At 42.2% G+C, this 22,439-nt stretch overlaps 1 protein-coding gene and 1 long non-coding RNA gene across 2 annotated transcripts in view; one reads left to right on the forward strand and one right to left on the reverse strand.

The window, feature by feature from the left end:
* Positions 1-4,164: 4,164 nt before the first annotated feature.
* LOC127924144 (NACHT, LRR and PYD domains-containing protein 12-like) overlaps positions 4,165-22,439 on the reverse strand; it is a 49,578-nt gene continuing 31,303 nt past the window's right edge. Inside the window, 3 exon segments of the mRNA XM_052508589.1 lie at positions 4,165-4,354; positions 7,114-7,287; positions 17,968-18,141. Of these exon segments, the coding sequence (XP_052364549.1) occupies positions 4,165-4,354; positions 7,114-7,287; positions 17,968-18,141 (538 nt within the window).
* LOC127924145 (uncharacterized) lies at positions 7,294-14,956 on the forward strand. Its single transcript, XR_008116922.1, has 7 exons — positions 7,294-7,831; positions 7,952-8,128; positions 8,365-8,836; positions 9,088-9,146; positions 9,206-9,440; positions 14,456-14,573; positions 14,838-14,956. It is a non-coding gene; the product is annotated as an uncharacterized LOC127924145 (long non-coding RNA).

Raw genomic sequence — 22,439 nt, forward strand, 5'->3', positions numbered from 1 at the left:
TTTCATTGCATATTCCTTGGCTGTGGATGAGAGCACCGACATTTCTGACATTGCCCAGTTGTCAATTTTCATCCGCGGAGTGGACTCCAGCCTAAGCGTGACAGAGGAGTTTTTGGCTTTACGTCCTATGCATGGCACAACTACGGGGCATGATTTGTATGAAGAGGTGTCAAGATGTGTAAAATGAGATGGAGCTGCCTTGGGAAAAACTCGTGGGTTTGACAACCGACGGAGCACCTGCGATGTGTGGACACAGGAGCGGACTGGTGGCGAAGATACGGGAAAAGATGCAAGAGGAAAACGCGACAGGTGAGCTGACAGCTTATCATTGTATCATACACCAGGAAGCGTTGTGCGGTAAAGCCTTGAAAATGGAGCATGTAATGAGCATCATCACGCGCACAGTTAACTTTATCAGAGCCAAAGGTTTGAATCACCGCCAGTTCAAGGCATTTCTGACGGAGTTAGAAACGGAGCATGGTGATTTGCCTTATCACACAGAGGTGCGATGGCTAAGCCAGGGAAAGGTGCTTCAAAGATGTTTCGAGCTTCGTGAGGAGATTTGTCTGTTCTTGGACAGCAAAGGGAAAGACACAACACAACTCCGAGACGAAATGTTTCTGTGTGAAATGGCTTTTCTGTGTGACATTACGAGTCATCTGAATGCAATGAACTTGCAGCTGCAGGGTCGGGATCGTGTCATCTCTGATATGTACAGTACAGTGAAGGCATTTAAAACCAAACTGACTCTGTGGGAGACGCAGATGCGGAAAGAAAATTTGAGCCACTTTCCCAGCTGCCAGACCATGAAAGAGAAGCTCTCTACCAGTGCGTTCCCGAGCGCACAGTTGGCTGATAAAATAGGTATGCTTGCCGCTGACTTTCGACGCCGATTTGCTGACTTTGAAGCACAAAAAGCAGGTTGGAACTGCTCGGTAACCCATTTGCTGTTGACGTGGAAAGCTCACCACCAAACCTCCAAATGGAGTTGATTGACCTCCAATGCAATGATGCACTGAGGGCAAAATATGCGGCAGTGGGTGCTGCGGAGTTCGCCCGTTTCCTCCCCGACACAATGCCCCAGCTGCGCATCCAGGCTGCTCAAACGTTGTCTATGTTTGGCAGCACATACCTGTGTGAACAACTGTTTTCTTTGATGAACTTGAACAAAACATCACACAGAAGTCGACTTACTGCTGAACACCTCCACTCAATTCTGAGGATTTCCTCAGCTCAGAGCCTTACCCCGAACATTGATGAACTTGTGGAAAAGATGGGACACCACCAAGTATCACCCTCAACCTCAAACAAGTGAACATTACTGTGCAATCACATATTTAGAGTTTTTACTCAGTTCAAGTTTAAAAGTTAAAGTTTAATATTTGTTTTCACTGCATGTTACTTCTCCTTAAACAAAGTGTTGTTTTTGATTAATAGATTTTTGCACTTTATTTTATTGTATTTCAATCCAATTATATTTTAAAAAATATTTCAGTTGAGTGGATGATAGAAAATTGCTATTATTGTTTTTTTCTTTGAAGTAAATTTAGCCCACTTTTGCTAAAATAGAAAATATAGGCTACTGATGGTGCCTTGAATACCGGTTTCTTTCATTTAATGTTCATGTTATGGGGATTTTTATATAAAGGAAATTTGTCTTTTGTGTCTGTTGAAAATTAAAGATTACTGACAGAGCCATAAGAAAATATTGCTTTATTTATCTGATCATATTGGAATATATTTGTTAGGTTTTCAGTAGGTTCAATTAGGTTCACTAGACTATATGCGTCATTTAAAAATTTTTCAATGAACATTCGAACAGTCCGGCCCTCGGCTTGTAGCTAAATTTTTTATTTGGCCCTCCGTCCATTTGACTTTGACACCCCTGGTCCACACCATATCTATTTAGACAGTGAGGTATCAGATTTAGATTGTATTGAGTATACAGTCCACACCATATCTATTTAGACAGTGAGTATCAGATTTAGATTGTATTGAGTATACAGTCCACACCACATCTATTTAGACAGTGAAGCTAACATTTTAAATGTGTCTCTATTCTCCAACATTTTGGATTTCAGATCAAATGTTTCATATGAGGTGACAGTTTATAATGTCACCGTTTTTTTAGGGTATTTTAATACATGTCTGTTTCACCATTTAGAAAAATAAAAGCACTTTATATATCTAGTCCCCCCATTTGAAGAAATCATAAGTATTCTGACCAATTAACTTTCAGTGTATTAAAATAGTCAAAAGTTGAGTATTTGGTCCGATATTCCTTGAACGCAATGACTTCATCCAGCTTGTGACTGAAACTCTGTAGTGGTCTGGGTGAGGCTGGTGCAGAGGAGTCAGGACAGCAGAGATGTGTCTCTGTAATGGTCTGGGTGAGGCTGGTGCAGAGGAGTCAGGACAGCAGAGATGTGTCTCTGTAATGGTCTGGGTGAGGCTGGTGCAGAGGAGTCAGGGCAGCAGAGATGTGTCCCTGTAGTGGTCTGGGTGAGGCTGGTGCAGAGGAGTCAGGACAGCAGAGATGTGTCCCTGTAGTGGTCTGTGTGAGGCTGGTGCAGAGGAGTCAGGACAGCAGAGATGTGTCCCTGTAGTGGTCTGGGTGAGGCTGGTGCAGAGGAGTCAGGACAGCAGAGATGTGTCTCTGTAATGGTCTGGGTGAGGCTGGTGCAGAGGAGTCAGGACAGCAGAGATGTGTCTCTGTAGTGGTCTGGGTGAGGCTGGTGCAGAGGAGTCAGGACAGCAGAGATGTGTCCCTGTAGTGGTCTGTGTGTAGCTGGTGCAGAGGAGTCAGGACAGCAGAGATGTGTCCCTGTAATGGTCTGGGTGTAGCTGGTGCAGAGGAGTCAGGCGCAGGACAGCAGAGATGAGTAGCACAAGTAACTTTACTCAAATATTCTACTAACATGTCGTAATACCGAGCCCACAATAACAGACCGAACAGACAGAAAACAAAGGGGAAAAAGAGGGTTAAATATTGAACATGTAATTGGGGAAATGAAACCAGCTGTGTAAAACAAAGACAAAACAAATGGAAAATGAAAGTGGATCGGCGATGGCTAGAAGGCCGGTGACGTCGACCACCGAATGCCGTCCGAACAAGGAGAGGGACCGACCTCGGCGGAAGTCGTGACAAACTCGTTTGTTGCATTTACAGTTTGTTTTGGGTTATTTTGGGTTATTTTTGTTCATTAAAACAATTGTGATTCATGACTGGAGTAATTTTTTGTCTGAGTAGATAACATCTTTCTAAGCACTACTAAACTAATCCTGATGATGCCATGATAATGAGTGTGACAGTTACAGATGGTACAACATCACCATTACCAATTACAGAGATTACAACAAAACATACTAACCTCTCACCATTACCAATAACAGAGACTACAACAAAACATGCTAACCTCTCACCATTACCAATAACAGACTACAACAAAACATGCTAACCTCTCACCATTACCAATAACAAAGACTATAACAAAACATACTAACCTCTCACCATTACCAATAACAAAGACTACAACAAAACATGCTAACCTCTCACCATTACCAATAACAGACTACAACAAAACATACTAACCTCTCACCATTACCAATAACAGACTACAACAAAACATACTAACCTCTCACCATTACCAATAACAGAGACTACAACACAACATGCTAACCTCTCACCATTACCAATAACAGAGACTACAACACAACATGCTAACCTCTCACCATTACCAATAACAGAGACTACAACAAAACATGCTAACCTCTCACCATTACCAATAACAGAGGATACATCAAAACATGCTAACCTCTCACCATTACCAATAACAGAGGCTACAACACAACATGCTAACCTCTCACCATTACCAATAACAGAGGAGATTAGAATTTATACTGCTATTTGTGCCTCTATAACTTTGTTATTCATCATTATTCACTATTCATATCTAAACGGTAAAATATGTGTATGAATTCCCTCAAATAAAAGGTGACATTCTGTACTGTCTCCTAATATGAAACATTATATCTCAAATCCAAAATGCTGGAGCAGAGCACCACATTTAAACTGTAATCTTCACTCTCCAAACACATGGTGTGGACTATGTGTGTCTGGTAAACACATGTGGATCTGGTGAACAGTTATCACTTGTTGACCAACTACAGGAATACTGACCTCAGAGTCTCCAGTTTACAGTGGGAATTCCCCAGTCCAGCAGAGAGCAGCTTCACTCCTGAATCCTTCAGGTCATTGTTACTCAGGTCCAGCTCTCTCAGGTGTGAGGGGTTTGACTCCAGAGCTGAGACCAGAGAAGCACAGCCTTCCTCTGTGACTAGACAGCCTGACAGCCTGCAAAGAATCAAATCATGTTAAAATCACACTGATATTCTTTGGTGGTGAAAATAGTGAGAGTATATATTTTTTTATGTTCAGATATATCAGTGTCCTGAAATCTATTCATCAATGGATGTTTCATTATTAGAAATGACACATTTTCCAAGTATTGCTTGTAGATAGACAGATGCATATTACAAATATTATAGTAGACTGACCAGACCAGTTTAAAAAGCAGTATCAGTCAAAAGACAGACAGTGAGGAATCAGATTTAGATTGTATTGAGAATACAGTCCTCACCATATCTATTTAGACATTGAGGTATCAGATTTAGATTGTATTGAGAATACAGTCCTCACCATATCTATTTAGACAGTGAGGTATCAGATTTAGATTGTATTGAGTATACAGTCCACACCATATCTATTTAGACAGTGAGTATCAGATTTAGATTGTATTGAGTATACAGTCCACACCACATCTATTTAGACAGTGAAGCTAACATTTTAAATGTGTCTCTATTCTCCAACATTTTGGATTTCAGATCAAATGTTTCATATGAGGTGACAGTTTATAATGTCACCGTTTTTTTGAGGGTATTTTAATACATATCTGTTTCACCATTTAGAAAAATAAAAGCACTTTATATATCTAGTCCCCCCATTTGAAGAAATCATAAGTATTCTGACCAATTAACTTTCAGTGTATTAAAATAGTCAAAAGTTGAGTATTTGGTCCGATATTCCTTGAACGCAATGACTTCATCCAGCTTGTGACTGAAACTCTGTAGTGGTCTGGGTGAGGCTGGTGCAGAGGAGTCAGGACAGCAGAGATGTGTCTCTGTAATGGTCTGGGTGAGGCTGGTGCAGAGGAGTCAGGACAGCAGAGATGTGTCTCTGTAATGGTCTGGGTGAGGCTGGTGCAGAGGAGTCAGGACAGCAGAGATGTGTCTCTGTAATGGTCTGGGTGAGCAGAGATCAGGACAGCAGAGATGTGTCTCTGTAATGGTCTGGGTGAGGCTGGTGCAGAGGAGTCAGGACAGCAGAGATGTGTCCCTGTAGTGGTCTGTGTGTAGCTGGTGCAGAGGAGTCAGGACAGCAGAGATGTGTCCCTGTAATGGTCTGGGTGTAGCTGGTGCAGAGGAGTCAGGCGCAGGACAGCAGAGATGAGTAGCACAAGTAACTTTACTCAAATATTCTACTAACATGTCGTAATACCGAGCCCACAATAACAGACCGAACAGACAGAAAACAAAGGGGAAAAAGAGGGTTAAATATTGAACATGTAATTGGGGAAATGAAACCAGCTGTGTAAAACAAAGACAAAACAAATGGAAAATGAAAGTGGATCGGCGATGGCTAGAAGGCCGGTGACGTCGACCACCGAATGCCGTCCGAACAAGGAGAGGGACCGACCTCGGCGGAAGTCGTGACAAACTCGTTTGTTGCATTTACAGTTTGTTTTGGGTTATTTTGGGTTATTTTTGTTCATTAAAACAATTGTGATTCATGACTGGAGTAATTTTTTGTCTGAGTAGATAACATCTTTCTAAGCACTACTAAACTAATCCTGATGATGCCATGATAATGAGTGTGACAGTTACAGATGGTACAACATCACCATTACCAATTACAGAGATTACAACAAAACATACTAACCTCTCACCATTACCAATAACAGAGACTACAACAAAACATGCTACCTCTCACCATTACCAATAACAGAGGCTACAACACAACATGCTAATTCACCATTACCAATAACAGAGACTACAACACAACATGCTAACCTCTCACCATTACCAATAACAGAGACTACAAAAACAAAACATAACAAAGACTACAACAAAACCTCTCTCACCATTACAATAACAGACTAACAACAGACTACCTCTCACCAACAAAACAGAGACTACAACAAAACATGCTAACCTCTCACCATTACCAATAACAAAGACTACAACAAAACATGCTAACCTCTCACCATTACCAATAACAGACTACAACAAAACATACTAACCTCTCACCATTACCAATAACAGACTACAACAAAACATACTAACCTCTCACCATTACCAATAACAGAGACTACAACACAACATGCTAACCTCTCACCATTACCAATAACAGAGACTACAACAAAACATGCTAACCTCTCACCATTACCAATAACAGAGACTACAACAACAAAACATGCTAACCATTCTCACCATTACCAATAACAGAGACTACAACAAAACATGCTAACCTCTCACCATTACCAATAACAGATGCTAACCTCTCACCATTACCAATAACAGACTACAACAAAACATACTAACCTCTCACCATTACCAATAACAGACTACAACAAAACATACTAACCTCTCACCATTACCAATAACAGAGACTACAACACAACATGCTAACCTCTCACCATTACCAATAACAGAGGCTACAACACAACATGCTAACCTCTCACCATTACCAATAACAGAGGAGATTAGAATTTATACTGCTATTTGTGCCTCTATAACTTTGTTATTCATCATTATTCACTATTCATATCTAAACGGTAAAATATGTGTATGAATTCCCTCAAATAAAAGGTGACATTCTGTACTGTCTCCTAATATGAAACATTATATCTCAAATCCAAAATGCTGGAGCAGAGCACCACATTTAAACTGTAATCTTCACTCTCCAAACACATGGTGTGGACTATGTGTGTCTGGTAAACACATGTGGATCTGGTGAACAGTTATCACTTGTTGACCAACTACAGGAATACTGACCTCAGAGTCTCCAGTTTACAGTGGGAATTCCCCAGTCCAGCAGAGAGCAGCTTCACTCCTGAATCCTTCAGGTCATTGTTACTCAGATCCAGCTCTCTCAGGTGTGAGTCGTTTGACTCCAGAGCTGAGACCAGAGAAGCACAGCCTTCCTCTGTGACTCCACAGCCTGACAGCCTGCAAAGAGTCAAATCATATTAAAATCACACTGATATTCTTTGGTGGTGAAAATAGTGAGAGTATATGTTTTTTTTATGTTCAGATATATCAGTGTCCTGAAATCTATTCATCAATGGATGTTTCATTATTAGAAATGACACATTTTCCAAGTATTGCTTGTAGATAGACAGATGCATATTACAAATATTATAGTAGACTGACCAGACCAGTTTAAAAAGCAGTATCAGTCAAAAGACAGACAGTGAGGAATCAGATTTAGATTGTATTGAGAATACAGTCCTCACCATATCTATTTAGACATTGAGGTATCAGATTTAGATTGTATTGAGAATACAGTCCTCACCATATCTATTTAGACAGTGAGGAATCAGATTTAGATTGTATTGAGAATACAGTCCTCACCATATCTATTTAGACATTGAGGTATCAGATTTAGATTGTATTGAGTATACAGTCCACACCATATCTATTTAGACAGTGAGGAATCAGATTTAGATTGTATTGAGTATACAGTCCACACCATATCTATTTAGACAGTGAGGTATCAGATTTAGATTGTATTGAGAATACAGTCCACACCATATCTATTTAGACAGTGAGGTATCAGATATTTAGATTGTATTGAGAATACAGTCCACACCATATCTATTTAGCCAGTGAGGTATCAGATTTAGATTGTATTGAGTATACAGTCCACACCATATCTATTTAGTCAGTGAGGTATCAGATTTAGATTGTATTGAGTATACAGTCCACATCATATCTATTTAGACAGTGAGGAATCAGATTTAGATTGTATTGAGTATACAGTCCACACCATATCTATTTAGACAGTGAGGTATCAGATTTAGATTGTATTGAGAATACGGTCCACACCATATCTATTTAGACAGTGAGGTATCAGATTTAGATTGTATTGAGAATACGGTCCACACCATATCTATTTAGACATTGAGGTATCAGATTTAGATTGTATTGAGTATACAGTCCACACCATATCTATTTAGACAGTGAGGTATCAGATTTAGATTGTATTGAGTTTACAGTCCACACCATATCTATTTAGACAGTGAGGTATCAGATTTAGATTGTATTGAGAATACAGTCCTCACCATATCTATTTAGACATTGAGGTATCAGATTTAGATTGTATTGAGTATACAGTCCACACCATATCTATTTAGACAGTGAGGAATCAGATTTAGATTGTATTGAGTATTCAGTCCACACCATATCTATTTAGACAGTGAGGAATCAGATTTAGATTGTATTGAGAATACAGTCCACACCATATCTATTTAGACAGTGAGGTATCAGATATAGATTGTATTGAGAATACAGTCCACACCATATCTATTTAGCCAGTGAGGTATCAGATTTAGATTGTATTGAGTATACAGTCCACACCATATCTATTTAGTCAGTGAGGTATCAGATTTAGATTGTATTGAGTATACAGTCCACATCATATCTATTTAGACAGTGAGGAATCAGATTTAGATTGTATTGAGTATACAGTCCACACCATATCTATTTAGACAGTGAGGTATCAGATTTAGATTGTATTGAGTATACACACCATATCTATTTAGTCCACACCATATCTATTTAGTCAGTGAGGTATCAGATTTAGATTGTATTGAGAATACGGTCCACACCATATCTATTTAGACATTGAGGTATCAGATTTAGATTGTATTGAGTATACAGTCCACACCATATCTATTTAGACAGTGAGGTATCAGATTTAGATTGTATTGAGTTTACAGTCCACACCATATCTATTTAGACAGTGAGGTATCAGATTTAGATTGTATTGAGTATACAGTCCACACCATATCTATTTAGACAGTGAGGTATCAGACTTAGATTGTATTGAGTATACAGTCCACATCATATCTATTTAGACAGTGAGGTATCAGATTTAGATTGTATTGAGTATACAGTCCACACCATATCTATTTAGACAGTGAGTATCAGATTTAGATTGTATTGAGTATACAGTCCACACCATATCTATTTAGACAGTGAGGTATCAGATTTAGATTGTATTGAGTATACAGTCCACACCATATCTATTTAGACAGTAAGGTATCAGATTTAGATTGTATTGAGTATACAGTCCACACCATATCTATTTAGACAGTGAGGTATCAGATTTAGATTGTATTGAGTATACAGTCCACACCATATCTATTTTGTGGAAGGACCACTAGAGGGCAGGCTGGGCTCATGGATAGTAGCCCAACAAAGCATGGGAGACAAGGTAACCAGAGTCAATTAAGCACAGCTGACGGTACTAATGAGATACTCTCCTTCCCCTATAAAAGAGAGAATGGAACCAGCAGAGAAGGGGGAAAACTATCTCTGGAAGATGGCCACCGAGAGAGAGAAGCTGTGCTGAATGAACCACGAAGATGGTGACAAACCCGTGATTTATGTTTGTTGTAGTTTAAAGATTATACTATTGTGTTCTTGTTTCATCTGGAGAAGAAGATGTGTGTTTTTTCCTTGGAGGATTTTTCATTGCTTATGTTAGAATGGTTTTGTTGACAAAATACCCTCAATAGAGAACCGTGTTCAATCAGAAAAACCTACTCCTGACTCGTTTATTCCACCTTCCCGCTTTAGAGTGACGCCTAATTACTTGGTACGCTCACATTGGTGGAGGATGCAGGCATTAGGTGGACGAGTGACACAAGGATAAGTGAGTAAATTAATATTCTTCCAGAAGACCCGGAGGAACCATTCAAGAACGATGGATAACGCCCTACTACAACAATTGATCACGGCACAGCAGACAACCATAGAACTCCTGCAACAACAGCTGAGTCGACGAGAAGAACCTACAGTTAGGCCAAGAGCGGCTGCTCACGCCATCTTACCTCGTCTCTCCAAGGAGGATGATATTGAGGCCTTTCTCATGACCTTCGAAAGGACGGCCACCTTGGAAGAGTGGCCGCCCACAGAATGGGCTAGCGCATTAGCTCCTCTTTTGACCGGGGTGGCCCAGGAAGCCTATTTTGACCTGGATTCCCACGAAGCTGCGGACTATGGGCGACTCAAAACCGAGATCCTGTCCCGGTACCAGCTGACTGCCAGAGATAGGGCTGTAAAGTTCCATCAATGGACCTATACAGCTGATCAACCCGTCCGTGCTCAGATCTTCGCCTTAATACGACTGACGAAACAGTGGCTAGAACCTGGAAAGGGAGTAGGACATGTGATAGAGACTCTCGTAGTGGAAGGGTTGTGGGGCAAGCCAACCCGTTGTCAGCCGACGACATAGCCCAGGCGGTGGAAACATATCGGTCTACAGGGGAGTTGTTAAAAAGTGACAAGGAGGAACGGAAGGAGTCTTCCAATCCCGTACCACGACTCACCCCGGCGCGCCCGCCACCGAAACGTCCAAGCCCCCCCCGGAGGTGGGAGAAGTCAGCCACCACACAGCCGGGTCGGTGTTATAAGTGTCAGTCTCCCAACCATTATGCCCCACAATGTCCTAGCAAGGATGAGCCCATGGTCACGGAGTCATCACTGCCTATCCCCACACATCCCGTTTTGAGGGGGCAGGATCAACACTGTTGGTTAGCAGAGATAGCCCCAGCCTCAGAGATTCCGGTGCGAGTTGAAGGACAAGATGTGGTAGCTATTCTCGACTCGGGAAGTATGGTTACGTTAGTAGAGGAGCGGATGGTGACCTCCGCCACACTGCTACCAGACAAAGTAGCTGTATCATGTATCCATGGAGACACCCACTATTACCCCACTGTGAATCTGCCTATTCTCACTCCAAAAGGAAGGAGCAACCAGGCACTAAGGGATATATTTGAAGCTCCATCCGAGGAGGGAACCTGGAAGGGATTCTCCTCGGTCTCCCTGATGGGGATGTGGAACAACCTCCACATCCCTCTACTGAGGTTGACCTGCCCCAGGAATTAAAGGGACAGTTCGGCACCTCGCAGCATAGAGACCCAGACCTAAGGGAGGCCATGAGGAAGGTGAAGGTGATCGACGGAAGGAACGTCGACGGATCAGGTGAGCCCCTCTTCCTTACTATGCAATCAGGCGGGGTCTCTTATACTGGGTCGTACGACGAAGGGGGAAAACCAGGAATTACTAATGGTGCCTAGACCATACAGGGATACAGTTCTACAGTTAGCCCATTCCCACGTCCTAGGAGGACACCTGGCACGAGACAAGACGATTGACAGAATCATGCAGAGATTCTATTGGCCCGTGTCACCCGAGATGTGGCCAGGTATTGTAAGACGTGTGATCAATGTCAACGTACAGCCCCACGGCCACACCTACGTAACCCTTTGATTCCTCTCCCCATCATAGAGACTCCCTTTGAACGCATAGCTATGGACCTCGTAGGACCCCTCCCAAAATCCGCCAGAGGACACGAGTACATCCTAGTGGTTATAGATTATGCTACCAAGTTCCCGGAGGCCATACCCCTACGTAACATGTCGTCAAAGGGAATTGCCAAGGAGTTATTCCTGATGTTCTCTCGTGTGGGCCTTCCCAAGACTATCTTAACCGATCAAGGAACCCCGTTCATGTCCCGGTTGATGAAGGACTTGTGTCGGTTATATCAGGTTCAACAGATACGTACAAGCATATTCCACCCTCAAACAGATGGGTTGTGTGAACGCTTGAACAAAACAATTAAAAGCATGTTGAGAAGAGTGGTGTCCCGAGACGGGAAAAACTGGGACATGCTTCTCCCACACTTAATGTTTGCCCTGCGAGAAGTACCCCAGGCATCCACTGGATTCTCTCCGTTTGAATTGCTCTATGGCAGACCCTGTCGAGGAATCCTCGACTTAGCCAAGGAGACCTGGGAGACCCAACCATGCCCCTTTCGATCTACAATAGAACATGTTACCCTGATGAGAGACCGCCTGTCAGCAGTGTGGCCCATAGTCAAGGAGCATATGGAGAAGGCCCAAAGGACCCAAGGCCGGGCCTATGATAAATCTGCGACCCCCGTGAGTTCACCGTGGGAGAGAAAGTGATGGTGCTTGTGCCCACGGCCGAACATCGCTTGCTGGCGCAGTGGAGGGGGCCCTACGAGGTAATGAAAAGGGTCTCACCGGTCAATTACCTCATCAAGCAACCTGACAGGAGGAAGAAGGTCCAACTCTATCACATAAACCTGCTGAAGACGTACCATGGACGAGAGGAGGAGGTGGCTTTGATGGCCCTGGAGGGCAAAGAAAGAAAAGGCTCTACCAGAGGTGCGCCGTGGCCAAACTCTCCTACCGGAGCAGTCAAGGCAGCTAGACAAGCTGATTATGAACTTTGGTCGAATATTCTCTCCATTCCCAGGACAAACAGATGTCCTGTTCCACCATATCCACACTGAACCCGGCAAGAAAGTGCATATCCGCCCTTACAGGATTCCTGAGGCTCGCCGAGTCATCGCTAAGAAAGAGGTGAGGGAGATGTTGAGGATGGGCGTGATCGAGCCCTCGACGAGCGAGTGGTCCAGTCCCATAGTCCTGGTCCCCAAAGCCGATGGTAGTATGAGACTCTGCAACGACTTTAGGGGCGTGAATGCCATCTCTACATTCGATGCGTACCCCATGCCCCGCGTGGATGAACTCTTGGAGCGCTTAGGAAAGGCCAAGTTCATCACTACCCTGGATTTGACGAAGGGATATTGGCAAGTGCCGGTGGCTCCGGAGGATCGCCCAAAGACTGCCTTCGCCACCCCAGAGGGGCTTTTCCAGTATGTGAGGATGCCCTTCGGACTGCACGGAGCTGCTGCAACCTTCCAACGCCTCATGGATGCCATTCTACGGCCCCATCAAGAGTATGCAGCGGCGTACATAGACGATGTGGTCATCCACAGCGAGGACTGGGATAGTCACCTCCTGCGATTACGGGCGGTGCTCGTGAGTTTGGAAGCCACAGGGTTGACAGCCAATCCAAATAAATGCTGCCTGGGCCTGTCCGAAGCGGAATACCTGGGGTATACCGTGGGGAATGGGAAAATACGCCCGCAGGCAGAGAAGACCAGGGCAATTCGTGACTGGCCTCGACCCCGACCAAGCGAGACGTTCGGGCCTTCTTAGGGATAACAGGATATTATCGCCGTTTTATCCCGGGATATGCAACCATTGCCAACCCCTCACAAACCTCATCAGGAAAAACCTGCCAAACCAGGTAGAGTGGAAAGAAGAGACGGAAGAGGCCTTTCAATTGTTAAAAGATGGCCTGTGTTCCGATCCCGTTCTACAGGCTCCGGACTTCTCACAAGAGTTCATTGTGCAGGTCGACGCCTCGGATACAGGGCTCGGAGCCGTACTAGCTCAGGGTGAAGGTGAAGCAGAGAAGCCGATTCTCTTCATTAGTAGGAAACTCAGCGATCGGGAACAGAGGTATGCGACCGTAGAGAAAGAGGCCTTAGCCATCAAGTGGGCCCTCGATTATCTCCGGTACTACCTACTGGGTCGGAGGTTTGCATTAGTTACTGACCATGCGCCCCTCACGTGGATGGCTGGTAAGAGAAACAATAACAACAGAATAGCCAGATGGTTTTTGTCTTTACAACCGTTCTCTTTCCATGTCATCCACAGGGCCGGATCGAGGAACGGGAATGCAGACGCGCTGTCCCGACGCGACCAAGACGGTGCGTCTGGCGCCCGACCCTCCGGTTCGGTCCTGGGGGAAGGTATGTGGAAGGACCACTAGAGGGCAGGCTGGGCTCATGGATAGTAGCCCAACAAAGCATGGGAGACAAGGTAACCAGAGTCAATTAAGCACAGCTGACGGTACTAATGAGATACTCTCCTTCTTCCCTATAAAGAGAGAATGGAACCAGCAGAGAAGGGGGAAAACTATCTCTGGAAGATGGCCACCGAGAGAGAGAAGCTGTGCTGAATGAACCACGAAGATGGTGACAAACCCGTGATTTATGTTTGTTGTAGTTTAAAGATTATCCTATTGTGTTCTTGTTTCATCTGGAGAAGAAGATGTGTGTTTTTTCCTTGGAGGATTTTTCATTGCTTATGTTAGAATGGTTTTGTTGACAAAATACCCTCAATAGAGAACCGTGTTCAATCAGAAAAACCTACTCCTGACTCGTTTATTCCACCTTCCCGCTTTAGAGTGACGCCTAATTACTTGGTACGCTCACAATTTAGACAGTGAGGTATCAGATTTAGATTGTATTGAGTATACAGTCCACACCATATCTATTTAGACAGTGAGGTATCAGATTTAGATTGTATTGAGTATACAGTCCACACCATATCTATTTAGACAGTGAGGTATCAGATTTAGATTGTATTGAGTATACAGTCCACATCATATCTATTTAGACAGAGGTATCACACCATATCTATTTAGACAGTGAGGTATCAGATTTAGATTGTATTGAGTATACAGTCCACACCATATCTATTTAGACAGTGAGGTATCAGATTTAGATTGTATTGAGTATACAGTCCACACCATATCTATTTAGACAGTGAGGAATCAGATTTAGATTGTATTGAGTATACAGTCCACACCATATCTATTTAGACAGTGAGTATCAGATTTAGATTGTATTGAGTATACAGTCCACACCACATCTATTTAGACAGTGAAGCTAACATTTTAAATGTGTCTCTATTCTCCAACATTTTGGATTTCAGATCAAATGTTTCATATGAGGTGACAGTTTATAATGTCACCGTTTTTTTGAGGGTATTTTAATACATATCTGTTTCACCATTTAGAAAAATAAAAGCACTTTATATATCTAGTCCCCCCATTTGAAGAAATCATAAGTATTCTGACCAATTAACTTTCAGTGTATTAAAATAGTCCAAAGTTGAGTATTTGGTCCGATATTCCTTGAACGCAATGACTTCATCCAGCTTGTGACTGAAACTCTGTAGTGGTCTGGGTGAGGCTGGTGCAGAGGAGTCAGGACAGCAGAGATGTGTCTCTGTAATGGTCTGGGTGAGGCTGGTGCAGAGGAGTCAGGACAGCAGAGATGTGTCTCTGTAATGGTCTGGGTGAGGCTGGTGCAGAGGAGTCAGGACAGCAGAGATGTGTCTCTGTAATGGTCTGGGTGAGGCTGGTGCAGAGGAGTCAGGACAGCAGAGATGTGTCTCTGTAGTGGTCTGGGTGAGGCTGGTGCAGAGGAGTCAGGACAGCAGAGATGTGTCCCTGTAGTGGTCTGTGTGTAGCTGGTGCAGAGGAGTCAGGACAGCAGAGATGTGTCCCTGTAATGGTCTGGGTGTAGCTGGTGCAGAGGAGTCAGGCGCAGGACAGCAGAGATGAGTAGCACAAGTAACTTTACTCAAATATTCTACTAACATGTCGTAATACCGAGCCCACAATAACAGACCGAACAGACAGAAAACAAAGGGGAAAAAGAGGGTTAAATATTGAACATGTAATTGGGGAAATGAAACCAGCTGTGTAAAACAAAGACAAAACAAATGGAAAATGAAAGTGGATCGGCGATGGCTAGAAGGCCGGTGACGTCGACCACCGAACGCCGTCCGAACAAGGAGAGGGACCGACCTCGGCGGAAGTCGTGACAAACTCGTTTGTTGCATTTACAGTTTGTTTTGGTTGTTTTGGGTTATTTTTGTTCATTAAAACAATTGTGATTCATGACTGGAGTAATTTTTTGTCTGAGTAGATAACATCTTTCTAAGCACTACTAAACTAATCCTGATGATGCCATGATAATGAGTGTGACAGTTACAGATGGTACAACATCACCATTACCAATTACAGAGATTACAACAAAACATACTAACCTCTCACCATTACCAATAACAGAGACTACAACAAAACATGCTAACCTCTCACCATTACCAATAACAGAGGCTACAACAAAACATGCTAACCTCTCACCATTACCAATAACAGAGGCTACAACAAAACATGCTAATCTCTCACCATAACCAATAACAGAGTCTACAACAAAACATACTAACCTCTCACCATTACCAATAACAGAGACAACAAAACATGCTAACCTCTCACCATAACCAATAACAGAGGTCATAACAAAACATGCTAACCTCTCACCATTACCAATAACAGAGGCTACAAAAAAACATGCTAACCTCTCACCATTACCAATAACAGAGGCTACAACAAAACATACTAACCTCTCACCATTACCAATAACAGAGGCTACAAAAAAACATGCTAACCTCTCACCATTACCAATAACAGAGGCTACAACAAAACATACTAACCTCTCACCATTACCAATAACAGAGGATACAACAAAACATGCTGACCTCTCACCATTACCAATAACAGACTACAACAAAACATACTAACCTCTCACCATTACCAATAACAGAGGCTACAACAAAACATGCTAACCTCTCACCATTACCAATAACAGAGGCTACAACAAAACATACTAACCTCTCACCATTACCAATAACAGAGGCTACAACAAAACATGCTAACCTCTCACCATTACAGGTTAGAGGTAACAGAGGCTCAGTTGGTAGAGCATGCCTTGTAACGCCATTAGTGGGTTATTCCCGGGACCACCCATACAACAAGAATGTATGCACACTGACTGTAAGTCGCTTTGGATAAACAATTTAGCTCTCAGCTAAATGGCATATATATATTACAAATAACAGAGGCTACAACAAAACATGCTAACCTCTCACCATTACCAATAACAGAGACTACAACAAAACATACTAACCTGTCACCATTACAAATAACAGAGGCTACAACAAAACATGCTAACCTCTCACCATTACCAATAACAGAGACTACAACAAAACATACTAACCTGTCACCATTACCAATAATAGAGGCTACAACAAAACATGCTAACCTCTCACCATTACCAATAACAGACTACAACAAAACATACTAACCTCTCACCATTACCAATAACAGACACTACAACAAAACATGCTAACCTCACCATTACCAATAACAGAGGCTACAACAAAACATACTAACCTCTCACCATTACCAATAACAGACTACAACAAAACATGCTAACCTCTCACCATTACCAATAACAGACTACAACAAAACATACTAACCTCTCACCATTACCAATAACAGACACTACAACAAAACATGCTAACCTCACCATTACCAATAACAGAGGCTACAACAAAACATACTAACCTCTCACCATTACCAATAACAGACTACAACAAAACATGCTAACCTCTCACCATTACCAATAACAGAGACTACAACACAACATGCTAATCTCTCACCATTACCAATAACAGAGACTACAACAAAACATGATAACCTCTCACCATTACCAATAACAGAGACTACAACAAAACATGATAACCTCTCACCATTACCAATAACAGAGACTACAACAAAACATACTAACCTCTCACCATTACCAATAACAGACGAGATTAGAATTTATACTGATATTTGTGCCTCTAGAACATTGTTATTCATCATTATTCACTATTCATATCTAAACGGTAAAATATGTGTATGAATTCCCTCAAATAAAAGGTGACATTCTGTACTGTCTCCTAATATGAAACATTATATCTCAAATCCAAAATGCTGGAGCAGAGCACCACATTTAAACTGTAATCTTCACTCTCCAAACACATGGTGTGGACTATGTGTGTCTGGTAAACACATGTGGATCTGGTGAACAGTTATCACTTGTTGACCAACTACAGGAATACTGACCTCAGAGTCTCCAGTTTACAGTGGGAATTCCCCAGTCCAGCAGAGAGCAGCTTCACTCCTGAATCCTTCAGGTCATTGTTACTCAGATCCAGCTCTCTCAGGTGTGAGGGGTTTGACCTCAGAGCTGAGACCAGAGAAGCACAGCCTTCCTCTGTGACTCCACAGCCTGACAGCCTGCAAAGAGTCAAATCATATTAAAATCACACTGATATTCTTTGGTGGTGAAAATAGTGAGAGTATATGTTTTTTTTATGTTCAGATATATCAGTGTCCTGAAATCTATTCATCAATGGATGTTTCATTATTAGAAATGACACATTTTCCAAGTATTGCTTGTAGATAGACAGATGCATATTACAAATATTATAGTAGACTGACCAGACCAGTTTAAAAAGCAGTATCAGTCAAAAGACAGACAGTGAGGAATCAGATTTAGATTGTATTGAGAATACAGTCCTCACCATATCTATTTAGACAGTGAGGAATCAGATTTAGATTGTATTGAGAATACAGTCCTCACCATATCTATTTAGACAGTGAGGTATCAGATTTAGATTGTATTGAGTATACAGTCCACACCACATCTATTTAGACAGTGAAGCTAACATTTTAAATGTGTCTCTATTCTCCAACATTTTGGATTTCAGATCAAATGTTTCATATGAGGTGACAGTTTATAATGTCACCGTTTTTTTGAGGGTATTTTAATACATATCTGTTTCACCATTTAGAAAAATAAAAGCACTTTATATATCTAGTCCCCCCATTTGAAGAAATCATAAGTATTCTGACCAATTAACTTTCAGTGTATTAAAATAGTCAAAAGTTGAGTATTTGGTCCGATATTCCTTGAACGCAATGACTTCATCCAGCTTGTGACTGAAACTCTGTAGTGGTCTGGGTGTAGCTGGTGCAGAGGAGTCAGGACAGCAGAGATGTGTCTCTGTAATGGTCTGGGTGAGGCTGGTGCAGAGGAGTCAGGACAGCAGAGATGTGTCTCTGTAATGGTCTGGGTGAGGCTGGTGCAGAGGAGTCAGGACAGCAGAGATGTGTCTCTGTAATGGTCTGGGTGAGGCTGGTGCAGAGGAGTCAGGACAGCAGAGATGTGTCTCTGTAATGGTCTGGGTGAGGCTGGTGCAGAGGAGTCAGGACAGCAGAGATGTGTCTCTGTAATGGTCTGGGTGTAGCTGGTGCAGAGGAGTCAGGACAGCAGAGATGTGTCTCTGTAATGGTCTGGGTGAGGCTGGTGCAGAGGAGTCAGGACAGCAGAGATGTGTCCCTGTAGTGGTCTGTGTGTAGCTGGTGCAGAGGAGTCAGGACAGCAGAGATGTGTCCCTGTAATGGTCTGGGTGTAGCTGGTGCAGAGGAGTCAGGCGCAGGACAGCAGAGATGAGTAGCACAAGTAACTTTACTCAAATATTCTACTAACATGTCGTAATACCGAGCCCACAATAACAGACCGAACAGACAGAAAACAAAGGGGAAAAAGAGGGTTAAATATTGAACATGTAATTGGGGAAATGAAACCAGCTGTGTAAAACAAAGACAAAACAAATGGAAAATGAAAGTGGATCTGCGATGGCTAGAAGGCCGGTGACGTCGACCACCGAACGCCGCCCGAACAAGGAGAGGGACCGACCTCGGCGGAAGTCGTGACAAACTCGTTTGTTGCATTTACAGTTTGTTTTGGGTTATTTTGGGTTATTTTTGTTCATTAAAACAATTGTGATTCATGACTGGAGTAATTTTTTGTCTGAGTAGATAACATCTTTCTAAGCACTACTAAACTAATCCTGATGATGCCATGATAATGAGTGTGACAGTTACAGATGGTACAACATCACCATTACCAATTACAGAGATTACAACAAAACATACTAACCTCTCACCATTACCAATAACAGAGACTACAACAAAACATACTAACCTCTCACCATTACCAATTACAGAGATTACAACAAAACATACTAACCTCTCACCATTACCAATTACAGAGATTACAACAAAACATACTAACCTCTCACCATTACCAATAACAGAGGCTAGAACAAAACATGCTAACCTCTCACCATTACCAATAACAGAGGCTACAACAAAACATGCTAACCTCTCACCATTACCAATAACAGAGGCTACAACAAAACATGCTAACCTCTCACCATTACCAATAACAGAGGACAACAAAACATACTAACCTCTCACCATTACCAATAACAGAGGCTACAACAAAACATACTAACCTCTCACCATTACCAAACAGATACAACAAAACATACTAACCTCTCACCATTACCAATAACAGAGGCTACAACAAAACATACTAACCTCTCACCATTACCAATAACAGAGGCTACAACAAAACATACTAACCTCTCACCATTACCAATTACAGAGGCTACAACAAAACATACTAACCTCTCACCATTACCAATAACAGAGGCTACAACAAAACATGCTAACCTCTCACCATTACCAATAACAGAGGCTACAACAAAACATGCTAACCTCTCACCATTACCAATAACAGAGGCTACAACAAAACATGCTAACCTCTCACCATTACCAATAACAGATGCTACAACAAAACATCTAACCTCTCACCATTACCAATAACAGAGGCTACAACAAAACATGCTAACCTCTCACCATTACCAATAACAGAGGCTACAACAAAACATGCTAACCTCTCACCATTACCAATAACAGAGAATACAACAAACAAAGCATGCTAACCTCACCATTACCAATAACAGAGGCTACAACAAAACATGCTAACCTCTCACCATTACCAATAACAGAGACTACAACGAAACATAATAACCTCTCACCATTACCAATAACAGAGACTACAACAAAACATACTAACCTCTCACCATTACCAATAACAGAGGTTACAACAAAACATGCTAACCTCTCACCATTACCAATAACAGAGACTACAACAAAACATGCTAACCTCTCACCATTACCAATAACAGAGGCTACAACAAAACATGCTAACCTCTCACCATTACCAATAACAGAGGCTACAACAAAACATGCTAACCTCTCACCATTACCAATAACAGATGCTACAACAAAACATGCTAACCTCTCACCATTACCAATAACAGAGGCTACAACAAAACATGCTAACCTCTCACCATTACCAATAACAGAGGCTACAACAAAACATGCTAACCTCTCACCATTACCAATAACAGAGAATACAACAAACAAAGCATGCTAACCTCACCATTACCAATAACAGAGGCTACAACAAAACATGCTAACCTCTCACCATTACCAATAACAGAGACTACAACAAAACATAATAACCTCTCACCATTACCAATAACAGAGACTACAACAAAACATACTAACCTCTCACCATTACCAATAACAGAGGTTACAACAAAACATGCTAACCTCTCACCATTACCAATAACAGAGACTACAACAAAACATGCTAACCTCTCACCATTACCAATAACAGAGGCTACAACAAAACATGTTAACCTCTCACCATTACCAATAACAGAGGATACAACAAAACATGATAACCTCTCACCATTACCAATAACAGAGGCTACAACAAAACATGCTAACCTCTCACCATTAATGCATGGGGTATGATGTTTGTATCTCTGTAACTTTGTCATTCATCATCATTAACCGATTAACTTCAACCGATCGCTACCTGCACCTGCCCGCCTGTCCAACATCACTACTCTGGACGGCTCTGACTTAGAATACGTGGACAACTACAAATACTTAGGTGTCTGGTTAGACTGTAAACTCTCCGTCCAGACTCACATCAAACATCTCCAATCCAAATTTAAATCTAGAATTGGCTTCCTATTTCGCAACAAAGCATCCTTCACTCATGCTGCCAAACATACCCTTGTAACACTGACTAGCCTACCGACTGTCATTTACAAAATAGTCTCCAATACTCTACTCAGCAAATCGGATGCAGTCTATCACAGTGCAATCCGTTTTGTCACCAAAGCCCCATATACTACCCACCATTGCGACCTGTACGCTCTCGTTGGCTGGCCCTCGCTTCATACTCGTCGCCAAACCCACTGGCTCCATGTCATCTACAAGACCCTGCTAGGTAAAGTCTCCCCTTATCTCAGCTCGCTGGTCACCATAGCATCTCCCACCTGTAGCACACGCTCCAGCAGGTATATCTCTCTAGTCACCCCCAAAACCAATTCTTTCTTTGGCCGCCTCTCCTTCCAGTTCTCTGCTGCCAATGACTGGAACGAACTACAAAAATCTCTGAAACTGAAACACTTATCTCTCTCACTAGCTTTAAGCACCAACTGTCAGAGCAGCTCACAGATTACTGCACCTGTACATAGCCCACCTATAATTGAAGACAAACAACTACCTCTTTCCCAACTGTATTTCATTTATTTATTTATTTTGCTCCTTTGCACCCCATTATTTGTATTTCTACTTTGCACATTCTTCCATTGCAAAAC

This window comes from Oncorhynchus keta, unplaced genomic scaffold (genome assembly GCF_023373465.1).
Source record: "Oncorhynchus keta strain PuntledgeMale-10-30-2019 unplaced genomic scaffold, Oket_V2 Un_contig_3731_pilon_pilon, whole genome shotgun sequence".
Taxonomy (NCBI): Eukaryota; Metazoa; Chordata; class Actinopteri; order Salmoniformes; family Salmonidae; genus Oncorhynchus; species Oncorhynchus keta.